General features: G+C 45.6%; 1 protein-coding gene across 22 annotated transcripts in view; it reads right to left on the minus strand.

Moving 5' to 3' along the window:
- The window catches only part of Ablim1 (actin-binding LIM protein 1), a 296,678-nt gene that overhangs the window by 252,568 nt on the left and 20,422 nt on the right, over positions 1-23,688 (minus strand). For 11 of the 22 annotated variants that reach the window (XR_015621685.1, XR_015621674.1, XR_015621665.1 and 8 more), the window contains exon 2: positions 22,982-23,015. The exons of the other annotated variants lie outside the window; for them this stretch is intronic. Coding sequence is in view for 8 of the 11 variants with exons in the window: in XM_087552139.1 (XP_087408265.1) it covers positions 22,982-23,015 (34 nt within the window). In the remaining 3 variants the exon portion in view is untranslated. The remainder of the gene's footprint in view (positions 1-22,981; positions 23,016-23,688) is intronic. 22 annotated transcript variants of the gene reach the window in all.

A 23,688-nucleotide genomic window follows, 5' to 3' on the forward strand; every position in this document is an offset into this window, starting at 1 on the left:
ATGGCCACCAGCATGGGGAAACCCAGCAAGAGCGACCTTTGCTGTAACGAAAAGTGGAGAAGACAATGGAAAGTGAAGGTGTTAGACTTTTTGGTCCCCCTACTTTAAGTGATAGAATTTATGTCAGCTATCATCTTTCCATCTGAAAGTCAAGGCTTAGGCTTTGGAACACAGTGCAAAATAAGCATGATTTCATTGGCTGCCGTGGCCGAGATGTTATATTATGTAGTTTATGCATATGTACGGGATGAGTGGATCCCATACCCTGAGAAGAAGGACATCTATTCTCATCTGAAGTAAAGGAACTGCTCCATGTCACTGAGTTGGTTAAACAGCCACAGTGAGTCTTGAGTGTGATGTGAAGTCCTTTCGTTCACATGGCTTTAGAGTACCAGGCGGACATAGTCCATCACGGTCACTGACTTCTGCTCTCTGCAGACTGGTTAGGAGAGGTTGGCTGATCCCAGGCACACTCCGTAAAGCACTGGCTATTTTGGTAACCAAGGCAGCCTTCCTGGTCACGGTTTATGCGTTGCAGGCCTTTGGAAACAGGCAGATAGCCCTGTTCAGCACGCTCATCCTTTCCTTTCCTAGACCACCTCAGCCACTCTGTACTGATAGCCTCTGTGAACAGTCCTGCCTTCCCATGTGTACACACTTCAGCCTCAACTCCGTAATGAAGCGTAAAGCGTTTGCCCCCCACAAACCCTTCAGAATACTTACTCTCTACAAAACAAGTCCTTAAAAGAAGTGCATGAGTGTGTGTGCAATTTGCCTTTCTAATAAATGCTTTTCCGACAACCCAAGCCCACTCTAGTTGATGGGCTAGAAGGGACAGGTATCTAGGAAGAAATGACTTTCTTGTAGCTACCTCCCCAGCTCTACCCCTCAGAGCTTCATGCATGCTAAGTTAAGCAAGTGTCTGCAGAATGGGCTACCTATCCAGCCCTCTAGTCATCTTTAAATCACAACAGTGTGCATGTTAAACTTCCTCTCTCCAGAGGCCCAAGCCCTAGCTGACAAGTTATTGGCAGTTTATGACTACTGGGGAAGGAAGGCTCTTTTTTATTGAGGGGATGTGGCTGCTGGCAAGTTACCCATACTCCAGTGGAAGACCCCACACTCGTGCTTATAATTGTACTGGGTGGGCTAAAATAGTGATAATTAATCTCAAAAGAAAAACATGAGGCACTGAGAAAGATGAGCTAGAAGGTTCCAGTGGGCGTTGCAGGATAAAAATGAGAGGTGGGTGTGACCAAGAACATTGTAGGCACACGTGAAATTCTTAAAAAGAAATTTAAGAAGCATCAAAAATGAAACTTTAATCTTAAAGAGAACAAAGCCACCAGATCTGCCTCTTGTACAAGACAGGCCACAAGATATTGTCTTGCCCTCCATGTCAGACCTGAGGACACCTTCACTCTCTACCAGTCCAGATGCAGTCCAGGAAGGACGTCTGATAGCACTTCTGTGTGACAGCTATTCCAAGCTGTGACACAACCTGAAGCCCAGCCAGGAACCAGCCCAGTGCCTGGTTCATTCCACAAAGGTCCGGAGTTTACCTGAAAAGTCTGGATCTTAGCAAATGTCACTGTGACTCCATGAAAGCCTGCTCTAGGAATCCGTTAGAGGTTGTGCCCAGTCATGATAAGGAGGCCCCACACTGTTTATTAATAGCTCAGGTAACTCAGGGGCTGGTGGGACTGGATTAACTGTTTTCCCAAGCACATTCCTGGCTGGATCCCATTTGGAACAGTTCTGCAATGAGCCAACTCCTGATAGGTAAGTGTCACCTCTTGAGAGGGGACATCGCAAGGAGTCCTTGACCTTGGACAGAAACTCTGACAGGACTCAGGAGGCCTGCTTATGTTCTCAGCTGGGGCAGAAGCACTGACAGAGCACTTGGACCGTGTGTTCTGGGTTTAACCGAAAAGACTCTGAGAATGCTTTACCCTGTACAGATCATTTATTGAGCCTTAGAGTCAGATCCTACTGGTTATATTTTGTCCTGATAAATTCCAGACATATGAACCATTAACCTTAATTATGAAATACAATGTCAGCCAGGTCTGGTGGCACAGGTCCATAATCCCACTTGCTTCAGAGCTGAGGTAGAAGAATTGTAAGTTCAGAGCAAGCCTGGGCAACTTGGTGAGAGACTGTTCTCAAGAGATAAAGTAAAAAAAAAAAACAAAAAAAAAAAACATAAAGCAGAGGAGGGGCTCAGGGAATCGCTCCGTGGCAGAGCGGTTTTCTGGCATGCACAGTACTCACACTCCACGTTGTATGGCACACGTGTATGCGTGCACATATTTATGGCACTTCTATGTTCCCAACGCATTAGTTTGCAGGAATGCTGTGGTGTCTAAGCCGATAATGATTTGCCCTTACCCAGGGGCATGAAAAGCCAGGAACAAGATGCCTGCTGTCACAGGCTGATCTGGCCAGGACAGCAGGCACCCAATCACGCTTGTTCTCTTTGGCAAAATTCCACTCGGGCTCGCATACCCAGCTCAGGCTGCCCGGCTCCTCTAACCATAGCTTGATGTACATATCTCCTCACTGCAGCACTGAGAACATTGTCCTGAAATGACTGTTTATCAGTCTGCCTCACTGGTAGGCCAGGAACTCCTCCCTAAGTTATTGAGCCTTCGGTACCCAGCACTGGGCATGCGCAGATCAGCATAGCAGCCTAGTGCGGACTTGTTTCTTCCTGGACCGAATCTAGTGAGAAAGGGAAACTGACAGGTGGAAAATGCTGAAATGTGCCAGAGACACAGGCTCAGGATTGCTGCATCAAAAACGAGCAAGGGGAAGAATATAGCTGTAGGATGAATGGGTAAGTCCCTGTAAATACTTGTGGTTTAGGGAAATGGAATATGGGGCAGGTACCTTTTAATGGCTGAAATGGTAAATGAAAAACATACTGGCCGGGAGAGGCAAGTGTGGGCGGAGTTAGGCTGGGAGGGATTAACATAGGCAGAAATACACTGGGAGGGGCAAACATGGGCGGGATTACACTAGGAGGAGCAAGCATACGCAGAGTTACCCTGGGGCCATGCACAACCAGTATGAAATTAAAGGCCAGAGTGTCCACAGCACTCTGAAAACCCTTGAACCAGCATTGCCAACCTATCCTTGGTTAACTGCTTTCCATCCACTCCCATCCTGCAGCTCTTCCCTGCCTGCCAGACACAGCAGTGTATATTGTGTAGAAAGGACTGTGGGTTGGCAGAGAATTGCACGTTCTCTACATATGGCACCCAGGTTAATTGAGTCTTGTGCTGTTCACCTCCCATGAACTATTTCTATTATGTATGTGTGTTCACATGTCTGTGACACACATACATGCATCCACGTGGAAGTGGACCATCCCACCCAGCAGCGACACTCATTAAGCATAGGAAGGAAGCAAACAACTCAAAAGCTTCAGGAAGTCCCTGAAACTGAACAAATTTACTAGGATCCTCTCTCTCCAAGGATATATAAGCCATATGAACTGTGGAGAGACTGGGCTGTCTAGAGGAAGCAGAGAGCCACTTTGCTGCCTAAAGAGGTTCACACTGAGCTACCAGGGAGGGACACTCTACCACCTGTTGAGCTGCCTGTTTGCTGTGCAGTATGCTCTGGGTTTCCAGCTTTCATTAACCAACATCCACACTGGAATGGGCTTTGTGTTTGAGTAATTTCTGTTACCCAGACGCTCCCATAAGTAACCCCTAACCCATATTCCTGTAAGTAGCCCCAATAAAACTCCTTGATTCAACTGGACTTTGGTGGTATCTGGACTTTGGTCTACTGTCAGATCCCTATCTGGGTTGAGTAGACATTTATTCACATTCCCTGGGATGGTGTCATAAAATGTGTTGTGTCTGACTCTTCAGCAACTGGATAAATGCCAAATAAACCAAGAGTAAGATATTACCCCATCTGCAACCCCAATGAGGCACTGTTGGGAATTTTGTGGAGCAGTGAGAATGTGTTTACACTGTGGGTAAGATTAACCCAAGCAAGCACTTCGAAGGGCAAACTGTCGATAGCTGCTAAAAGGGAAGGCCTTAAACCCAAAGCCCCAGTCGTTCCTGTTGGCATTTGGGGAGCAGGGGTTGGGGGAGACAACTCAGGTTAGATTTGTTTAGTGAATCACAGAGATAAGACAAATGGAGCGATAGTATCTCTAAATACCCATCAACGCCAGGTTCTGGAACAGTCATAACTAATACGAGTCAGAAAAAAAAAGTGGATGGGGAGAGTTGGGCTCAGCGGCATCCTTATAATCCCAACAATTTGAAAGGCTGAAGCCAGAGGATCTCCGGAGCCTGGAAGTTTGGAGCCAGCTTGGACAATATGTAACATAGAAGGCCTGCTTCTTAAGAAAGGAGGGAGGCAAGAGTGGGGAGTAGGGAGGAATGGACTATAGAAACGGATATGAACACAGATCAATCTCCAAGTCAGGGGAGGAAGAAGAAGAGGAGAGGTGGAAGAGGAAAGCTATGTGCTCTCAGGGGAGTGAAATCACACAAACCATGGACTCGCGGGGGTTTGCTGATCGGTACACAGATGGAGATGCTCTGGAAACACGGCGGCAATAACACCAGATGCAAGTCAGTAATTACTTCTGGAGTGAAGAGACTGCGGGTTTGTAGGTGGGTCCTGCTAAGTAATCCAACCATAGCCACTTTTAAAACTCCAGGCAAGTGTGTCAAAAGGTGTAGAATCCTAAGCAGCGAGGTGCCTGCCCCCTCCCCCTTCCTATTGTCTCCTGGGTGTTCCGAGCACTTACTTCAAGGTGTTTGTGAGGTGCTCTTCCCCAGGTGTGGCGAGGAGGTGTCAGCATCTACGCAGTCATTCGGCTAGCCTCTGCTGCGCACACAGGCACCCTTCCAGCTACTGAACGTTAACAGTAACACGGACCGTGGGCACCTTTCAGATTGGGCCGCTATTCCTCTGTACTCCGCTTTGATTAGGGTATTTTGTCTGCGAGGAAACTGAGGCTTCGAGAAAATCCGCACTAAGGTGTCTCAATGAGCGAATTACTGTGTTTTATAAGAAAGGAAGAACCAGGAATATATGTATGTGGTACAGGCAGGGTATGGGGAGAGAGAAGGGGGGAGGGGAATGGGAAGAGAAGGGACAGAGAGGGTAAGAGTAGGAGATTAAGAGGGTAAGAGAGTAAGAGGATAGGAGGGTAGGAGGGTAGAGGGTACGAGGGTAGGAGGGTAGGGTAGAGGGTACGAGGGTAGGAGGGTAGAGGGTACGAGGGAAGGAGGGTAGAGGGTACGAGGGAAGGAGGGTAGAGGGTAAGAGAGTGAGGAGGGGGGGAAGCAGCCCCTTTTAGAGTGAGTCAGGAGTACCTGGCTGTTGCCAGGTAACAGTGGGGCGGAGCCTAGAAGGAATGCTAACCAGACTGGCAGAGCAAACCCTGGACTCTAGGATGACTCCCCAAGTAGCAGTCTACCTGCTTTCTGCCCTTAAGCTGCAAGTACACGGGATTTCCAGTTGACCTAGACTGCCACCTTGGCTTCATAACTGACACTGTCGAAATCTGGGACATCCGAGGAAACACAGACCCTTAAAAAAATATTAAAGGCTTCTGTTCCATCATGACTGGAGCTAAATAAAAATACACCCAGAGGATTAAATATTTGACAACTGATTCCTAAATTGGAAGTAACCACTGAGTGAGTGTTTAGGACCTTGGCTGTGAATCCTGTAGACTGCCTTCAAGGCACAGAGTGTGTGAAACCTCGGAGGAACCGCGGTAACCCCGGGGCGTTTCTTGAATACAAGTCCCAGAAAATGAGACCGTGACTCTGTTATGGGGAACAGAGAGAAGGCAGCATTTTGACAAAACCTCCTTCTGGCCACTTTGCCCTCTGGTCAGCGGTTCCGCCCATTAGGTTAATTATTAGTGAAGCCATGAGCAGCAAAGGAGTCACAGTTTCCCGGCTCTTCTGTCCACCTCCCCGGAACAAACGCGCTTTAAGAACTGAAGTAGCACGTCAGCAAACTCATCTCATCTGGACGCAACAGCCTATCTCGGTAGTTTTCCATTCTTCATCAAAAGATGGCTTTACTGTTTATGTAGCAAGCTGCGTTTCTTTTCTAAGTTAGTGTGTACTCGAGGAATGTGTTCCTTAAAGGGAAACTCGAAATATAAATAAATGTCTGTATCTGAGCCCCAGCTCGACCTCCAGATGAACTGCTAAGCTGTGATCAGTCACGGCAGTGTCCCGAGGCCCGGCCACACCCCAGATGGGTTATGTAACTGAGCCATAAATTAAACAAATGCAGGCGACATTTATATAAACGCATAGCACATACATGAGCCTATAGTTACACACTAGCCTGATTCCTCAATAAACCTCATATCTCTACACACAGTTCAGCTCCCCTCCTTCTGTGTGATTCGACACACCACACCGCCATCATTCAATCTTGTTAGTATTTCAAGAATCTTTGGTGGAGTTTACTGCGCAAACAAAGTTGTGAGACCATAATTACTATATAATCCCCAAACATAGCTATTGCTCCCCAAAAGACACTTTATATTGATCAATACCTATTCTTCCCTTCCTGGTCTTCTTGTGTAGATTCTGTTTTTCTTCCTAGGCATGGAATTGTTAGGCATGTGACATCAGTTTCTAGTCTCTTTGACCAGGCAAGCTGTACCCCTACTATAGCGTATATCGAGACTCCGTTATTTTTATTGCTAACTATTATACCACCGTCTATATATAATACATTCTGTTTTTATATATCTCTATATATTATCCATACATCTATTCATCACCTTATGAACTTTGAGTTATTTCGAGCATTTTTGCTATTATGAATAATGCTTCCATAAACATTTATCACAAATTGTGTGTCTGTGTGTGCAGATAACACATGTCTGCAGGCACACAATGTATGGAGGCTAGAGGACAACACTTCTGATGTTCCTTCCTGCTGGGAACATTGTTTATTAGTTTGTTTTTAGACAGTCTCATACTGCTTTGAAACTCACCAAGGACCAAGGTGAGTCTAGCTGGACAGTCCCCATAATAAAGGTGTGTTCACTTTCCTTGGTTTTGCAGCTTGAAGTAAAACTGCTAAGTTATATGGCAAACCAATACTTAATGTTTTGAGGGTTCATTCCTAACTTCACTTTTTTGAGACAAGGTGTCTCACTGACCCTGGAGTGTACAATCTGTCTATACTGCTTGGGCAGTGAGCTGGGAGCCACCTATCTGTCTCGCTTCCCCACAGAGCTGGGACTGAAGGAGTGCACCCCCATACCTGGCTTTTGCTTGTTTGTTTGTTTGTTTGTTTCCATGGGTGCTGGGGATCTGAACTCACACCTTTGTGCTCAAGCAGTAAGCAGCTTACTCACCACCTGAGCCCTCCACAGCGGCCAGTCAGACCTAGCTTACCATTCATCTCCTTCAGTGTATACAATTGCATCCATCTGTGAACGCAATCATGAAGAATGTGCCAGAACCACTGGTTGTGTGGTATGACTCCTGGAAGCCATCAGGATCACTTTGCACAGGGCCATGAGCGTGAACTTACAGAATCTGGACATTTCTGTGTGAACGAAATCATGTACAAGCATTCTGAGCGAGGGACAGGCACCGCTTGGGTGATAATTTGGGATGAGTGGGTGGCATGAGTTGGGTACTGATGGTAATAGGCCTGCCATGAGAGAACAGAGAGGTGGAGTCCTAATTAAGGCTGCAGGGAAGACTGGGAGGATTCTGAGTCCTCCAAATTGGCTAGAAACACAAAGCAGGCTTTTCAAAACCATGTCCATCAGGACAGAAATACTCGAAGCTCACCGGGCTCCGTGGCCTCTAACTCAGCCACGGCGATGCGGAACCACAAAGCGAAACCATGCCCTTTGAAGATCTAAAGCTTGGTCTCTGGAATTAATTTAATCAGCCATACTAAACAATTTAAGAGTCAGACTTCTTGTAGCACGCTGGGCCGAAGTTATTTATTTATGTTCCGAGCTGGAGCCTGCTGAGAGGAATTCTTAGAGAAGTCACACCCCATTTTCTTCAGCACCCTAGAAACACAAGTGGTGTCTGGGAAAACTGATTTACAGCATTCGAATCCAGTCATTTCATAATTAGATGAAGGATTCATCTGTTCCAATAACCAGCAAGCTCCATACAGCTGCCAAATCCACCCATGTCAGAAACAAGCCCGTCCGATACCCATTTCTTCTGGTGGACCGTCCTCGTCTTCAGCAACTTGTCATTTGCTTCTTTGCCAGCAACGCCTGTCTTAGGTCCTTGCAGCTTCCAGGGGTCTTGATGTTGCCCACAGTACTCCCAGGTTCTCAGGCTCAAGTGATCTTCCTGCCTCTGCCTCCCGGAGTGCTGGGACTGCAGGCACGTGTCGCCGTGCCTGGCTTAGGGCCATGTGACTTTAGTAACTAGACTCAGGGCACCCTGCCACACACAGTTCACTTGCTCTTGCTCCCAGACTTAATTCACCCTGGGCCTGGTCCTCCATCAAATGCAGCATTTAGAGGATGGTAACCCATTGCTCAGAAACACTCCAAATGCTTTGTTTACCCAGGGAATCCCAAACTCTAGTGCTTCACACCCACCTTCCACAACAGTCCCTGTCTAGCTGTCCTCTGAGAGTGGGTCAGTCCCCCAGATCTTCATTCTGGTCAAATCGGGCTTCCGTCTTTCCAAACAACTCCTTGTGCTCTCCCAACTCACACTCTCTTCGTCCCCCCTCCCCCCTCTTCTTCCTCTTTCTCTTCCTCTTCCTCCTCCTCTTCCTCCTCCTCTTCCTCCTCCTCTTCCTCCTCCTCCTCCTCCTTCAAGACATGATTCTTAACTCACTGCTTTCCAAATCCTGTCAATCAATTGAGGTCCCACTCAATTGTCTGTGAAAAGAATCCTTCTTGGTCCACTGGGATCTTACTGCTGTTACGGGCTTGCCTGCAGGGTATGTGGTTCATGCCAGAAGGTTGGCATTAGATTACTGGTTGCTGGATTTTTCCATAGGGTCAAAGCTGAGCCTAGTAACTACAGGACACGTTTCCTAAGGGTAAACGTCGGCACGGCTCTCACTGGGCCCACACTAGCACCTTCCAGCTGGTAAAAAATGTAGCAGATAACTATCAACTGCCTAAGTATTCTTAAAAAAAAGTTTCAGAATTCTCTTGGTAGCAATAGTTATTTTCATTTTATTTCATCATGTGTGTATGTGTGCCTGTGTGTGTATGGTATATGTGCCTGTGTGTGGGTGTGTGTGTTGTATGTGTGTGTGGTATGTGTGGTGTGTGATGTATGTGGGATATGGTGTGTGTGTAGTGTGTGTGTGTTGTCTGTTTGTGTGTGGTATGTGTGTGATGTATGTATATGTGGGGGGTGTGGTATATGGTGTGTGTGTTTGTGGTGTATATGTGTGTGGGGTGTGTGTGTATGTGTGTGTGTATGTGTGTGTGTGTGGTGTGTGTGTAGTATGTGTGTGGTGTGTGTTTGTGTGTGGTATGTGTGTGATGTTTGTATATGTGGGGGGTGTGGTATATGATGTGTGTGTTTGTGGTGTATGTGGTGTGTGTGTGTGTGTGTGTGTGTGTGTGTGTGTGTGCCATAGCATATGCGAGGAAGTCATAGAACTCAGGTGAATTTGTTCTCTCCTTCTATCATGTATGACTGGGGGATTACACTCAGGTTGTCCAGCTGGGTGGTAAGCTTTTGTTTTTCCCTACTGGGCCATCTCAGTGACCCAGGAATAGGGCCTCATGCACACTCTAGCTATACTGTTTCCAGAGAGGACTCAAAGCTGCTTGAAAGGCCACACACAGCATAGAGCAAGCTCACATGTGGCACTGGGGGTTGTGTGTTTGCTTACGTACACAAAATGAGTTCTAGGTTCTTCAAATATGCACAGTGACACTATATAGCCCAGAACCCTGACCCCAAGAGTATCCCCATGGTGCCTGCCATTGAAGCCCCTATTACTTAACGCACTTGTACCTGGTAGAGAGAGATGACTCGTTGAGGAGCAGAGGGGCTACATTCCGGACAGCACCAAGGGTCTTACAGTTAAAAGTGTTCAAGTGGTCGAGGCATGGGCGGCGCATGGCAGCGATGATGATTCTGGAGGCAGAGGCAGGAAGCCTGAGGACTGCTGCAAGTTCAAGGCCCACCTGGTCTCTCTAGTGAGTTACAGGCTACAACAGCGTGGTGAGACCTTCTCTCCAAATAACCAAACAAATAAAACCCTGAGGAAAAGATGCTCCCGTGGTAACATCGGTGCCAAGCCAGACTATGATAAGCCAAGGGCAATGACAGCTCCATGCATGTGCCTCACTGTCAAAAATCTAACTTCTGGCCCCTGGGGGGGGTGTCAGGAGACCACTCTTATCACCATTCACAGGGCAGCGTTCTCTCTGACCTTGCTTGTGAGGCAGCATCTGTATATAATGTGCTTCAAAAGAGCCGGGGTTTCAGCAGTAGGTAGAGTTTTTCTAGAACCATTTACATGACCTTCAGTGCCCCACCCCAGGAACCAGAATGGAACCAGAACTGGGTATGGATTACACTATTCCATCATCTGTCGTCCGTGAAGAAGGGCCTGACCCTTGGGTAGCAGATGAAATGAGAGTGTGGTTAGCATTAAAGCAAAGACCTCATAAATAAAATCGTAATAAGTGAGCCCAGTGACTTAATCTTCACTCTAATTCAAGGGTTGATTACCAAGCCAAGCCAAACAGAAACAAACTATCCAGTGAGTGTGTTGGCTACCAGGGTTGTATATTAAAAATAACAGCCCTGAGCTACAGTTTCATCCCCTGCCTTAAAAGTAATAAAACCAATGATCACACATATTTTTCAATCATAGTTTATAGTAACAAAGGAGGTGTGTGTGCCGGGAAAAACACAAAAGGCCCATCAGCGACAGCTATCTAAACACGAGCTCAGAAACGACGCTGAGATCAGCTGTAAACATGACAGGGTAATCTAAAATATCAAACGCCCTTAGATCTAGTAACCACCACAGAGACAGAAGGTTCCAGCTCTGGGTCTTCACACACCAGAGTAAAGCCAGGGAGGTTAAATCAGATGCATCTGAAACAGTTCCAAGTGTGTGTAACTCTGGAAGGAGGAAGGTGCCCCAGCACGCCCCAGATCCACTGTGGGAGTGCGGCAGCTAGAACCAGCAGGAATTAAAGAGGCAGCAAACAGACAAGCCTTAAAAGAAATAGAAGAATCTCTTCCTGATTTGCTATCTTAGTCAGGACACTATTGTCCTGATGAATGAAACACCCACCATGACAAAGAACAACGGGGTGGGGAGAAGGAAGGGGTTAATTCGACTTACACTTCCATAGCCCATCACAGTCCATCACTGAAGGAAGTCAGGACAGGAACTTAGGCAGGCAGGAACCTGAAGGCAGCAGCTGAGGCAGAGGCCATGGAGTGGGTGCTGCTCACTGGCAAGCTCCTCATGACTTGTTCAGCCTGCTTTCTTATAGAGCCCAAGAAACACTTGCCCAGTGTTGACACCACCTACGATAGGCTGGTCCCTCCCTCATCAGTGGCTAACTAAGAAAATGCTCTTGTGGGTGGAACACAACTTTAATACCAGCACTCAGGAGGCAGGGGAATGGAGATCTCTGTGAGTTCAAGGCCAGCTTGCTCTGCAGAGCGAGTTCCAGGACAGCCAAAGGTACACAAATAAATCCTGTCTTAAACCCTGACCCAAGGGGCAGGGGAAGGGGAGAAAAGAAAAAGAGAGAAAGAAAGAAAAAAGAAAATGTCTTACTGTTAGATCTTATGGAGAAATTTTTTTCAATTGATGCCTCCCATTCAGGTTGACTCTAGCTTGTTTCAAATTGACACAAAATTAGGCAGCACACTAGTGAGGTACACCCAGGTTCTTTTCTGTTTTGTTTTTCTTTTCTCTCTTCCTGTCTTTCTTTGTTGCTTAAGTGTGTGTGTGTGTGTGTGTGTGTGTGTGTGTGTGAACACATGCATGTGTGAGTGTTGTAAGCTCATGTGTGCACATGTATGTGGAGGCCACATGTTGATGTCAGATATCCTCTCTGCTGTTCCTCACAGTATGTATTGAACATCTCTCTGAAGCTTGTAGATGCAGCTAGCTTCACTAGTCAGCCTACCCCAGGGACCCCTGTCTTACCTCCTAATGTTAGACCTGCGGATCCACCACTCAGACCCAACGTCCCTGTGGGTTCCGGCCATCTGAACTTAAGCCCTCTTGTGTGTTTGCATGGCACGTGTGTTGTTCAGCAAACCATCTCTAGGCCCTCTACACTCCCTTTCACCTTAGATTCTGAAACTTGTGTTATCCTCTATACTTGTTCAACACAAGTGGAAGGTATTGAAGGTCAGATTCCAAATCCCCTCTAACCTGAGCCAGACCCCAAAGTCTGACATTCCGCATTCCTCCTCCAAACTGTAGGAAGGTTCTAACCTTCTACAGCCAAAAGGTACCCCCAAAACAAAACACCAAAACAGAAAACATCGTTTTCAAGAACTTCCATCTCAGGCCTGGGGTGAGGAACCAACAGACTAAAGACAGAGTTCAAGGCGGAATGGTGAAAGGTCTCCACTGCTACACAACTGACAGAACACTGAGAGAGACCCAAATGACTGTGGCCTCAGTGGACAGTGGATAGAAGAAACTATTTCACACTCGTACAGTCACACAGGAAAACAAAGTTTCACAAACATTAATTCAGACTTTCCATCTAAATGCCCTGTAACCTGAGGCTATTCAAGATCTAGCGGGACAGTGAGTTTTACAAACCCCAACATCCATCTCCTCTTTACAGCCTGTGGTGTGGAGAGTTGGTAGATGATGAGTAAGGAACAAGAGAGGCAGAAGCAGTGCAGCCCGGGACTAAGTCTTTACCTTTTGAGACCGGACTCCAGAGCTGGTTGGTAAAGAAAGTAATGTAGCCTTTCCGGGGTTATCTTCTAGGCCAGGGGTTCTCAACCTTCCGAATGCTGCCTCCTTTCAACAAGGCTTCTCATGTCATGGTGACCACCCCACCACCACCATAGAATTATTTTTGTTGCTACTCCATAGCTGTAGTTTTGCTACTGTTATTAATTGTAATTTAAGTATCTGTGTTTTCATACGATCTTAGGTGACCCCTGTGAAAGGGTCCTTTAATCCCCAAAAGGGTTGGGACTCAGGTTGAGAACTGTTGTTCTAGGCAAACACCATTATTTCAGAATATTACATCTGGCTTTAGACAATTGGAGTCAGTCATTGTTTGTGGGGTTTTTTTTGTTGTTTGTTTTTATTTTGTTTTTCTGGGGGGGGGAATTTTTTTTTGGGGGGGTGTTTTTGTTCTTTTGTATCCTAGAGGCACACTGATTTAACATGCCTTACTGGATTTCCTGAATCACAGAAGCAAGAAAACAAAATAGTTTCATGGAAAATGAGCATTCTAAAAAATGCTTCTTTTTTTCTTTGACATCAGAAACATAAACTCATTAGAAGTGGCAATTCCCACACTTTAATCCAGATGGCTAAATGCCAACCTGATTGGCATTCAAGCAATGTTAAGCCCTTGTTTCAATCTTAGGAAATAAACTAAATACCTCGAGGCTTACGGACGCTGAACTCAGCTCTAGGACGAGTTTCTATTAGAAAAACAAGACAGAAAGAAGAAACAGATGCCCTGCTCATTCGCTTGACAGGTACAGCCCCAACTTTCAGCTGGAATCATGAAACCGTTCCTTTAGTAGAAAACCTTTTAGCACCTTTTTTTTATTTTGAACATAAAACACATATTTCTTTTTTTAAAAAAATATTTATTTATTTTATTATATGTGAGTATACTGTAGCTGTCTTCAGACACCAGAAGAGGGCATCAGCTCTCATTACAGATGGTTATGAGCCACCATGTGGTTGCTGGGATTTGAACTCAGGACCTTTGGTAGAGCAGTCAGTGCTCCTAACCACTGAGCCATCTTTCCAGCCCCAGCCACATATTTCTAAGGTACAGAGGACTCAACAAAACTGTAACAATGCTTCCAGGCTGCCATGGAAACTCGACAGTCGAGCAGTGACCATACATGTGTGAGTCCTGACTAGGTCTGAAAGGCTGTCGTGTGCCCGAATCTTTTAGTAGTGCCTACCTGTTAATTATTAGTAAGAAATACTTCCCAAAATAGAAATGATACGGTTTTTTGCACACGAAGCATTAGAGTTTATAGAAACAGGAACAGGCACCAAAGCGGACAGTTAAACGTCTCCCTCAGGGACTCTCTTTTATTATTTTGTTTGGTGTTGTGTGGAAATCATCCTGGGAGACACCCACCACTTCCCTGGGAAGTCTTTGTTACTCTTCCCCAGAGGAAATCTGGGCATTATTAAATTCTAGTTCCTACCCATCCTCCCGGGGGACTTGTTAAGATGCAAAATCGTGAGTTTGGAAAACGAGAGTCTATAGTCTCAAGCTCACCCTCACAGGAAGGCTAGTACTCTACTGTGGCTGTGCCTTGTTAGCTACAGGAATGTGGAGAGTGTGTGTGCTATTCTAGAGAGAGATGATCCTTACGCAGCTGTCTGGAAAAGACAGAGGCGATCCTTTATGATAAGAAAAAGCTCTGCCTTTCAGTAGTGGTGATAAATAAATGGGGTTAGTGCTGTGGTCTGCTACTTGAAGGTCATGCTGACAGATGCTGGTGAATTCCACCAGACAGCACCTTGTTAGGTGGGATTTGAACCCTTGAAAGTGTGGATCGAAGAGCCCAAGGCTGACCATCAGAACACCCACCAATAGTGGGAAGAACCATGTGCACTTTTAGAAGAACGGTCTGTATTTTAAGGGAATGGAGTCTCCCTTTGTTTCCTCTTCCCATGCTCCCAAATGATACGGCTCACAAGATGAATTTCACTAGTGCCTGGTCCCTTCTCACCCATAAGCCGTGTGTTCAAAGAATGCCTGAAGCTACTGAGAGCTCCACAGCCCACAGACAGGTATCTACACATGTCCATTACAAAGATTCCTCTCTGCCCAGCAGCGCTGGTGCATGCCTTTAAACCCAGAACGAGCTGGCAGAGACAGGCAGATCTCTGAGTTCAAGGCCAGCCTGGTCTACAGAGCGACCAAAGTAGAGAAACCCTATCTTAAAATGAACAAACAAACAAACAAACAAAAAATAAAAATAAAACCCACAAAGATTTGTCTCTAAATTAGGCACTGGAACAATAACTAGTAATGAAAGAATAAAAAATACAGCCAAAAAGTCAGAAGTTTAGGAATGCTGTCTCAACCTAGTAAAGATAAGAGAAAGCTTCTTCCAGGAACTAGCTGACCATAAAGTTAGATTAAAATCTTAGAGAACAACCTTGAGAAGCAGGAAGCTTCTAGGAACTAGCGGACCATAAAGTTAAGCAATCTTGAGACAAGAAGCTTCTCCTTGTGATTTTCCAATGACACCACCCCTGCCCCCTTGGGTTCTTCCTTTAAATACCCTTTCTCCCACCCTCTCAGGGTCGAACTCCACTGCCCCTGCGTGGGATATGAGTCTCAACCCCAATGCACTGGTTCCTATCAATAAACCTCATGTTTATTACAGCAAGGATGGTCTCACGTGAGTTCTTGGGGGGGGGGGTCGCACCATCCCGAGACTTGAGCGAGGGTCTCCCCGCTCCAGGGGTCTTTCAGTAACAGGGAGTGGACACAATGACGTGCTGTCAGAAAGTTACCCCTGTGCTTGTGCTCTCTCAAAACCGCTCTGCTGTGTGCTCACCTTTGCATCAAAAAGGAAGCCTTCAAGGCTCGGCTTTGGCGTACCTGAATTGACAAAAAAAATTGACGTTCTCGTGTTTTGACAGCATTATTAAGGAAAATAAGGATTCCACGAACACAAACTCTGCAAGAATCACTCTATTACTAAATATAGCCACTGAACGACTAGTGGGAAAACGGCTAATGGAAACGTGGCATGATCGGTGCAGATATGCTGGACAAGGAGAAGAATCATATCCCAGGTGATGAAGGACAACAGGACTGGTCTAAGACTACTCAGAAAGGCTCACAGTTCAAACTCAGGATCCGTTTACTTAGAATTTTCTATTTACTGTTTTGAACTGAAATTGACTACAGAAGGAGAGAACGTGGATAAAGGAGACCATTGTATGTGAAGAAAGGTCAGACTCTTGACTAAAGTGCTACATTTTGAAACAAGGTTTTAGTTCAAATAATAAGGTTTTCTTTGTTGTTTCCTGCAATTTACAGAGATTGCTCTAAATTAAAATCTAGAGCTGATGAGGACAGCATTACCAGCTTCTAGGGGAAGTCCACAAAGGTAAACAACAACAACAGTAACAGTAACAACTTCCAGGGAATCACAGTGGGACGTACCTTTAAATGATAGCACGTCAGCCCTGGAATACTACCCAGTTGTGAAACGGATCCTGTCGGTTTTGTAGATGAGGAGACTTATTTATGGATTAACATAACAAAACATAAGTACAAGCTAATTGCAGTTTATCATTACATGATATCAATTACTAACTCTGAACTTTATAGCTAACAAAGGTTTTAGGGTTACAATCAGGGTAAAACATTGCTTCAACTCTGAACTGTATACATTTTCATAACTTGGGCAAAATGCTACCTTTAAATATTTATTAAGCGAAATTCTTTTAAGTATGAATGCTCTACCATAGATAAAAATATATAAAAAACAAAGCCCCATATGTATTCAATGAAGGTTCCTGAGTGAGTGTGCATGTGTGTGCATGTGAGTTTGCATGTGTACATGTGTGCCCATGTGTCTATATGTGTGTGCATGTGTGTGTGTGCATGTGTGTGTGTGTGTGTGTGTGTGTGTGTGTGCATGTGTATGTTCACAGGTGCACGAATTGGTTAGTGCTGGGGATTAAAGTCCAGGGCTTTGTGCATGCTAGGTAAGCCCTGAATTTTTAATCACTGGGTTTCTTTCATTTAAGTATTATAAAGTGTTGGTTAACTGGAAAATGCTAAGGCATCTCTAGGGACTACATGCTAAAAGCCTTCTTTGAAAACTCTTTATCTACCCCAAATGAAATCAGATTTGATTGATTTTCATGCCCCATTATTGATTATTTACTTCCAAACATTTATAAGCAAGACAATGCTGCACTGTGACAGATTTAATTGTCAGGTCAACACAATCTACAATCGTTTGAAGAGAGAAGCTCCACTGTCTGGGTCAGATAGGCCTGTGGGCATATCTATAGGGGAGTGTCTTGATTACATTAGTAAAGTTGGGAAGGCCTGCCCAGCATTCTCTAGGTTTGGGTCCTAGGCTGTGTAAACCTAGAGGGGGCTGAGCACATACACGTGTGCCCACGCACACACACGCACACACGTACTGTATGTACGTATGTATGTATTTGTTCCTCTCTTTGTTCCTCACTATGATTGGGACTAGCTGCTCCAAGTTCCTGCCTTGACTTCCCTATGATGAGGAACTTAAACCTGGAATTGTGAGTTAAAGAAACCCTTTCTCTATTCAAGTTGTTTTTTGTTTTTCAGGGTATTTCTTAAAACAACAGAGGTGACATCAGGTTAGACCTCATCATCCACACGTTTCAGAGCACCCACGTCCTTCAGTAGAACCACAGATTTCTTGTTGATTCAGAGCTTTTGAGCCAGTTAAATACTTTTCCCCCCTCAATTGTCTCATCTGTTGAATGGGGTAATATCTCCACGACTGATGATTGAATTAGTTCAGGTGTATACAAATCTTAGAAACTCACTTGGCCTACAGTGTTTTAGAAATGTTACTCTTTCTTAGAAACATTACTACTATTTACAAGAAGCGCTTTAAAAAAATATCACTATGTACGTACTAATTAGTTTTCTTATGTCAACTTGATACAAACTAGAGTCAGAGAGGAGGGAACCTGAATTGAGTTGAGAAAACGCCTCCATAAGATCTGGCTTCAGGGGCTGGAGAGGTGGCTCAGCCATTAAAGGCTAGACTCACAACCAAAAAATATAAGAGCTGGCTTCAGGCTGACCTATAGGGCTTTTCTTTTGTGACTGATGTAGATGGGGCCACTCTGGGTGAGTGGTTCTGGGTTCTATAAGGAAGCAGGCTGATGAAACCATGAGAAGCAAGCCAGTAAGCAGCCCCCTCTGTGGCCTCTGCGTCAGCTCCTCCCTCCAGGTTCCTGCTGTGCTTGAGTTCCTGTCCTTCCTGCTTTTGAAGATGAACTGTTATATGGAACCCTGAGTGAAATAAACCCTTTCCTCCCCATGTTGCCTATTGCTGTGATGAAACACCATGACAAAAGGCAATGTTTCCTCACAACCCGAAGGATGAGGAACTTTCATATAATTTGCTCATCTGTGATGCTGACTTATGGTCAAAGGAGCCTAGATAAGACTGGGGTCCTAGACAATGTGCCCCGGACTTCCAGATGGAGGAATTCTGCCTAAGTTGTCCCATTGGCTCTTTGCCATATATTTTAGAATTGAGAGAAGCAAATGGTTGGTATGGAATCACTTGTACTTTCGGAAGTTCACACTGCCAGGTGTCTTGCCTAAACTAAATAGAACCATCTTGGATCTCTCTGTGATATAATTTGCTTTTAAACTCAATTGTAAATCAGTCCCAGTGGTGGATACATTTTTTAGGTCTTAGTCCTCTGGGTTCTTTTCTCCCCAGAGCATGAAGGGTTCTTGAGTCTTTAAACAGCAATAAACCCCCCTTCAAGACTGTAGGGAAGTTTATCGATGTTGTATTGAAAAACAAAAGCCTTAATGTTTGAGTTGTGAACCTGACTGAGTGAGAATGTCAGTGTGATTGTCTCCTGGTGCTGACTGCAGGGTCTTATTTGTATGTGTTGACAAGCAGTGATGAGGATTCTGGGTACTTAGAGACTGGCTGTTTCTCAGGCTGCCACTGGGACCAAGTCTAATACCCTTTACAAAATTTAGGGGGCAATTACTTAGATAGATAGATAGATAGATAGATAGATAGATAGATAGATAGATAGGGATATGAATAGAGATAGAGATAGATATATTATACATATACTGATTTTATATACATACTGATTATATATAATATATATGTGTGTATGTAATATATATATGTGTGTATGTATATATATATATATATATATATATATATATATATATATATATATATATATCTCCACTGGCTACTCTCTGAGCCTGGCAACAATCTCTCTACCCATCTAGTTCCCAAGGCAGGTCGCCACCATGCCAGATGTACACATCCCAATTCCATGGCAGCCCAGTGTGTCCTACCACCACACGCTCTCTTGAACTCAATTAAATCGCCACATTAAAGAATACACAATAACCTCTGATGCAATTGATAGGATATAACTTGCTAATCTAGACATACAAAGCCCTGTACACATCCATCCCTTAAGAATATTCATAACAACCTGTAAATGTGCAAGAGGAATCTTTACATCCGCCTCCACGTTCTCTTGGCTGCTCTCTCCTCACTTCTCTCCTCTCTCAAATTTTTCTCCTGCCCATCCTTCCTTCTCATCAAATTGCAGGCCTCTTTCTATCCTGTATATGCCTTCACCTGCATAATGACATCAACCCCCCCACACACAGTTTTAAGGTGGACTTCCCAAACATGCAAAACAGAACACAACATCAGGGGCTTCTCTGGGGACACGAGGCACAGTGAACTGAGAGATGAGGACAAGAAGAGCATAGCTAGCAACTGTACGTTTGCCTTTTGGGAGGCCAGTCATCATCATTTGGATCTAACAGCTGAAGTTTCAAGAGGGACTGTAATTCTACCCAGCTCACACCTAGGTCTCATTATGGGATTGCTCCCTAGGGAAGGAGGCACTGAAGCACCTGGGTTCAGGTTCAAGTTTCAAATCAAAGGAGTGCCAGTGTCATTTCCTTCTTGCTCTCTGGTCGTGTGCTCTCAGTTCCTGTTTCTCTCAACACTGGAAGGGGAGAGCTCCATGCTGTTTTTATTTCCAACACACTGCACGCATAGACAGTTGAAAATGTAATAAAAATGAAAATGTAATAAAAAGGAATTAAAGAGAAGTCAAAAAGGCATACAGCGTGTGAGTGACGGTTTTCCCTTACATTGTTATTGAAGATATTGGGGAGGCAGCTCAGTGGGTAAAGGGTTTGCTGTGCAATTGTGAGAAGCTGAATTCTGATCCCCAGAATATCTGGCTATATGGATAGCCATGTGTGATCCTGGAGGTGGAGGGTGGGGGTGGGCAGAGACCAGGACATTCTTCAGAAACTTGTGAGCCAGCCGGCATGGCAGACCCAGCAGTGAACAACAGAAGATGCAAATTCAAGCAAGGTAGGTGTGAAGTTATCCTCTGGCCTCTTGTGCATTCTCTCACTCACACATGAGTACACACCAGCACACACACACACACAGAGATACACATACAGACACACACACAGACACATTCACAGACACACAGACACACACACATAAAGACACACACATAGAGACAGACACACATAGGCACACACACAGATATACACACAGCAGAGTAGAGAGGGGCAGATTTCAAAGAACTATGAAAGTTTCTAATGTCAAACCGGAACTTCTGTTTTTACAGTGCATGGACAGACATAGATGTCGGCATGCAGGCCAGACCCAATACTATACTGAGGACCAGATCTGTGCAGCACCCATCCAAAGAATGTCTCCACTTAAATGCTCTTCCTGGATAAAGTCCCCAAGCTTCGTACAAACAAGGCTCCTCTCTAAGGTGTCTACCTTACTCAACGTCTGCACACATCTGCAGTCCTTGTTACACAGAGAGAAGAGCTTAAGCCAAAGAGTTGAAGACCAGCTGAGGAGACACAGCCAGACCATGGATTAAAAAATGAGACTAATCTCCCCTTGACTCTCCCCTAAGAATCCCTAGTGGAGACTCTAGAACTCTGGTGGCCCACTGTCTCCATGGCCTCCCCTCCTGGATATCTGATGGATAGCCTGAGTAACCCATGCAAACCAAACCCTGGATGTTGGCTCCACTCCCACACCAGCTCTCAGCCCTCTCTGCCAGACCCTCGGATGCAGATCTAGTCCGTGTCCTGCTCTCTCAATAGATGCCAGTCTACATTCCACTATTTGAAAACAAATCATTTTATTCCCCTAAAGATGACAAAATCCCGGAGAACAAGGGACCCCCCCAAAGGCCTTGGTGAGGGTCACAGCCTGGCACCTATGTAGTACAGGGAACACAGTTACTACCCAAAAGAGTTTTGGGCAGATTAATTAAGGAGTGATTCCAAGAAGTGCACTCAATAACCAAGCTACTCCTGCCTCTTCATCTACACAACAGAAAGGCTAAGACCTGCCCAATATGGTGGTCAGAAGGATCTGTTTGTTCCTAACGAGGTACTATCTGTTCAGTACAGGGCTAGCAGTAGACACTTACTGGACAGTGGCAACCTTTTAAAGGTAGTTCCTGTACAAAGGACATAAGCGTATACCAGGCTGAGTTATGTACAGTTTCTGCATGCTGTCTCCTCCTTGGAGCTTGGAGAACAGCTGGAAAGAGACTTAGAGAAGAAAAATTGTGTTCTTCTAGTTCCTTCGCTAAGGACCACTGAGGCAGGAAATGTAGATACTAGTGGGAGTATTCCCTCATGCTCACATGCTGCCTGGAAGATCTTGGTGGCGGGTGGTGATATACATTGACATTGGACGTCTCTCCGTGATCCCCTCCTGGGTCTGCAGATGTCCGGGTGGAACCCAGGATTCCGTGTTTGGAAGAGAACTTACTTGACCACCCACTACTTCCCTGAAATATGCCATACGGAATGGAAGTCCAGTTTGGGGATCACTTATTGAAGAAAACGTATAATGGACAATCGTGGGCTTCTGTGGTTCTGTGTAATGCTGTGTATGCTCATACCCAGAGCAAGTGGGGATAACGTCGTGTGTCGCCTTGGAGCAGGCTTAGAGTATCCTTTTAAAAGATTCACACTGAAGGGCTGGGGTAACGCACTGATGGAGCGCCTGCCTCGTGTGCACACAGCCCATGTTAACTCACCAGGACCACATATCGACAGGTGTGATGACATGTATCTGAGGGTTCAGGGAGGTTAGGAGACAGTATCAGAAGGTCAGGGTCACTCTTGGTTACACAGTGAGGCAGAGGCCACGTGAGACCCCTCCCCTACACACACACACACACACACACACACACACACACTCACACACACTCACTCACACACACTCACTCACACACATACACACTCACTCACACACACTCACTCACACACATACACACTCACTCACACACACTCACACACACTCACACACTCACACACACTCACACACACTCACTCACACACTCACACACTCACACACTCACACACATACACACACTCACTCACACACTCACACTCACACTCACTCACACACACACTCACTCACACACACTCACTCACACACTCACACACACTCACTCACACACACTCACACACATACACACTCACACACACTCACACACTCACACACTCACACACACTCACACACACTCACTCACACTCACACACTCACACCACACACACACACACACACACACACACACACACACACTGCTCTAGCTCCCTCCCCATTTTTACTGCTAAGCCAAGGGTACTGACTCCTGCTTTCCAGCACACTGTCACACATTAAGGTTTCTCCTCCACAGTGCACTGGATACTACCAACCACCAGGAGTGTATCTGACCAAGGAGGCGCTCTACATTGACCTGCTTGTCTTTTGTTCTCTGACACATCGTCCTCATGCACCTGTAAGGCCATGTCCATTCCCAATCTTGACTGAGTGAGCAAGGAAGGAGGCCAGAGGAGGAGCTCCATAGCAACGCAGCTCCTAAGAACACATTTCTGTGCTGCAGAAGGGAAAGTGACCCCAGTGAGAGACTCCATAGTGCTTGGGGCTCCCCTATCGTGTCCCTTGTTTGAAAACCACTGGAAACACCGGAAGAAGCAGACACATACCTGTGCAGACTGGCTGGCTGTCACTCTTCCGTATCTGAAGGAAAAGCAACAGTAATGTGAGTGTGGGTTACGATGGCCACTGCAGCTCACTACTTCAAGGATCTCCACTGCAGTCTTCCAGGCCTGGCATTTACACATGACTGATTCAGCTCAACCAGACAGAGCCAGGCATAAGCACACTAAGGACTCCAGCTTCACTGTTTGCTCTCTAGCCTGGGAATGTCGGTACCTGCTTATAACACCAGTACTGGTGAGGCTGTGAAAGGAGGAACCCAAGCTCAAAGCCAGCATGGCTGAGACACAGAACAATGTCCTGTCTCAGTAGAATATCCCTACCTCTAGGTACAAGAATACAGCTAAAACAAGCCTCGAGGTCTCTATATGCAAAACGGATGGTAGTGGACTACACAGCAGGCCTCTCAAGAGAGAAAACGGTCTTCATAGCTTAGTACATGAACCTAAAAACCAGACATATGTCAGAAACTGGTAGGTTGCCCCCTCCTCTCCCTCCTCCCCCTCCTCCCCCTCCTCTCCCTCCTCCCCCTCCTCCCCCTCCTCTCTCTTCAAGACAGGTCCTCACTAGAACTAACCTCTGCCTCCCAAGAAGGGAGGTTACCGTGCCTGGGGTTGCAGCTGAGTTTTTCTAGAATTACTTATTTATATATGTATATAAGTATACTGTAGCTGTCTTCAGCCACACCAGAAGA

The sequence above is a fragment of the Rattus norvegicus genome, chromosome 1, assembly GCF_021556685.1.
Source record: "Rattus norvegicus strain SHRSP/BbbUtx chromosome 1, alternate assembly SHRSP_T2T, whole genome shotgun sequence".
Taxonomy (NCBI): domain Eukaryota; kingdom Metazoa; phylum Chordata; class Mammalia; order Rodentia; family Muridae; genus Rattus; species Rattus norvegicus.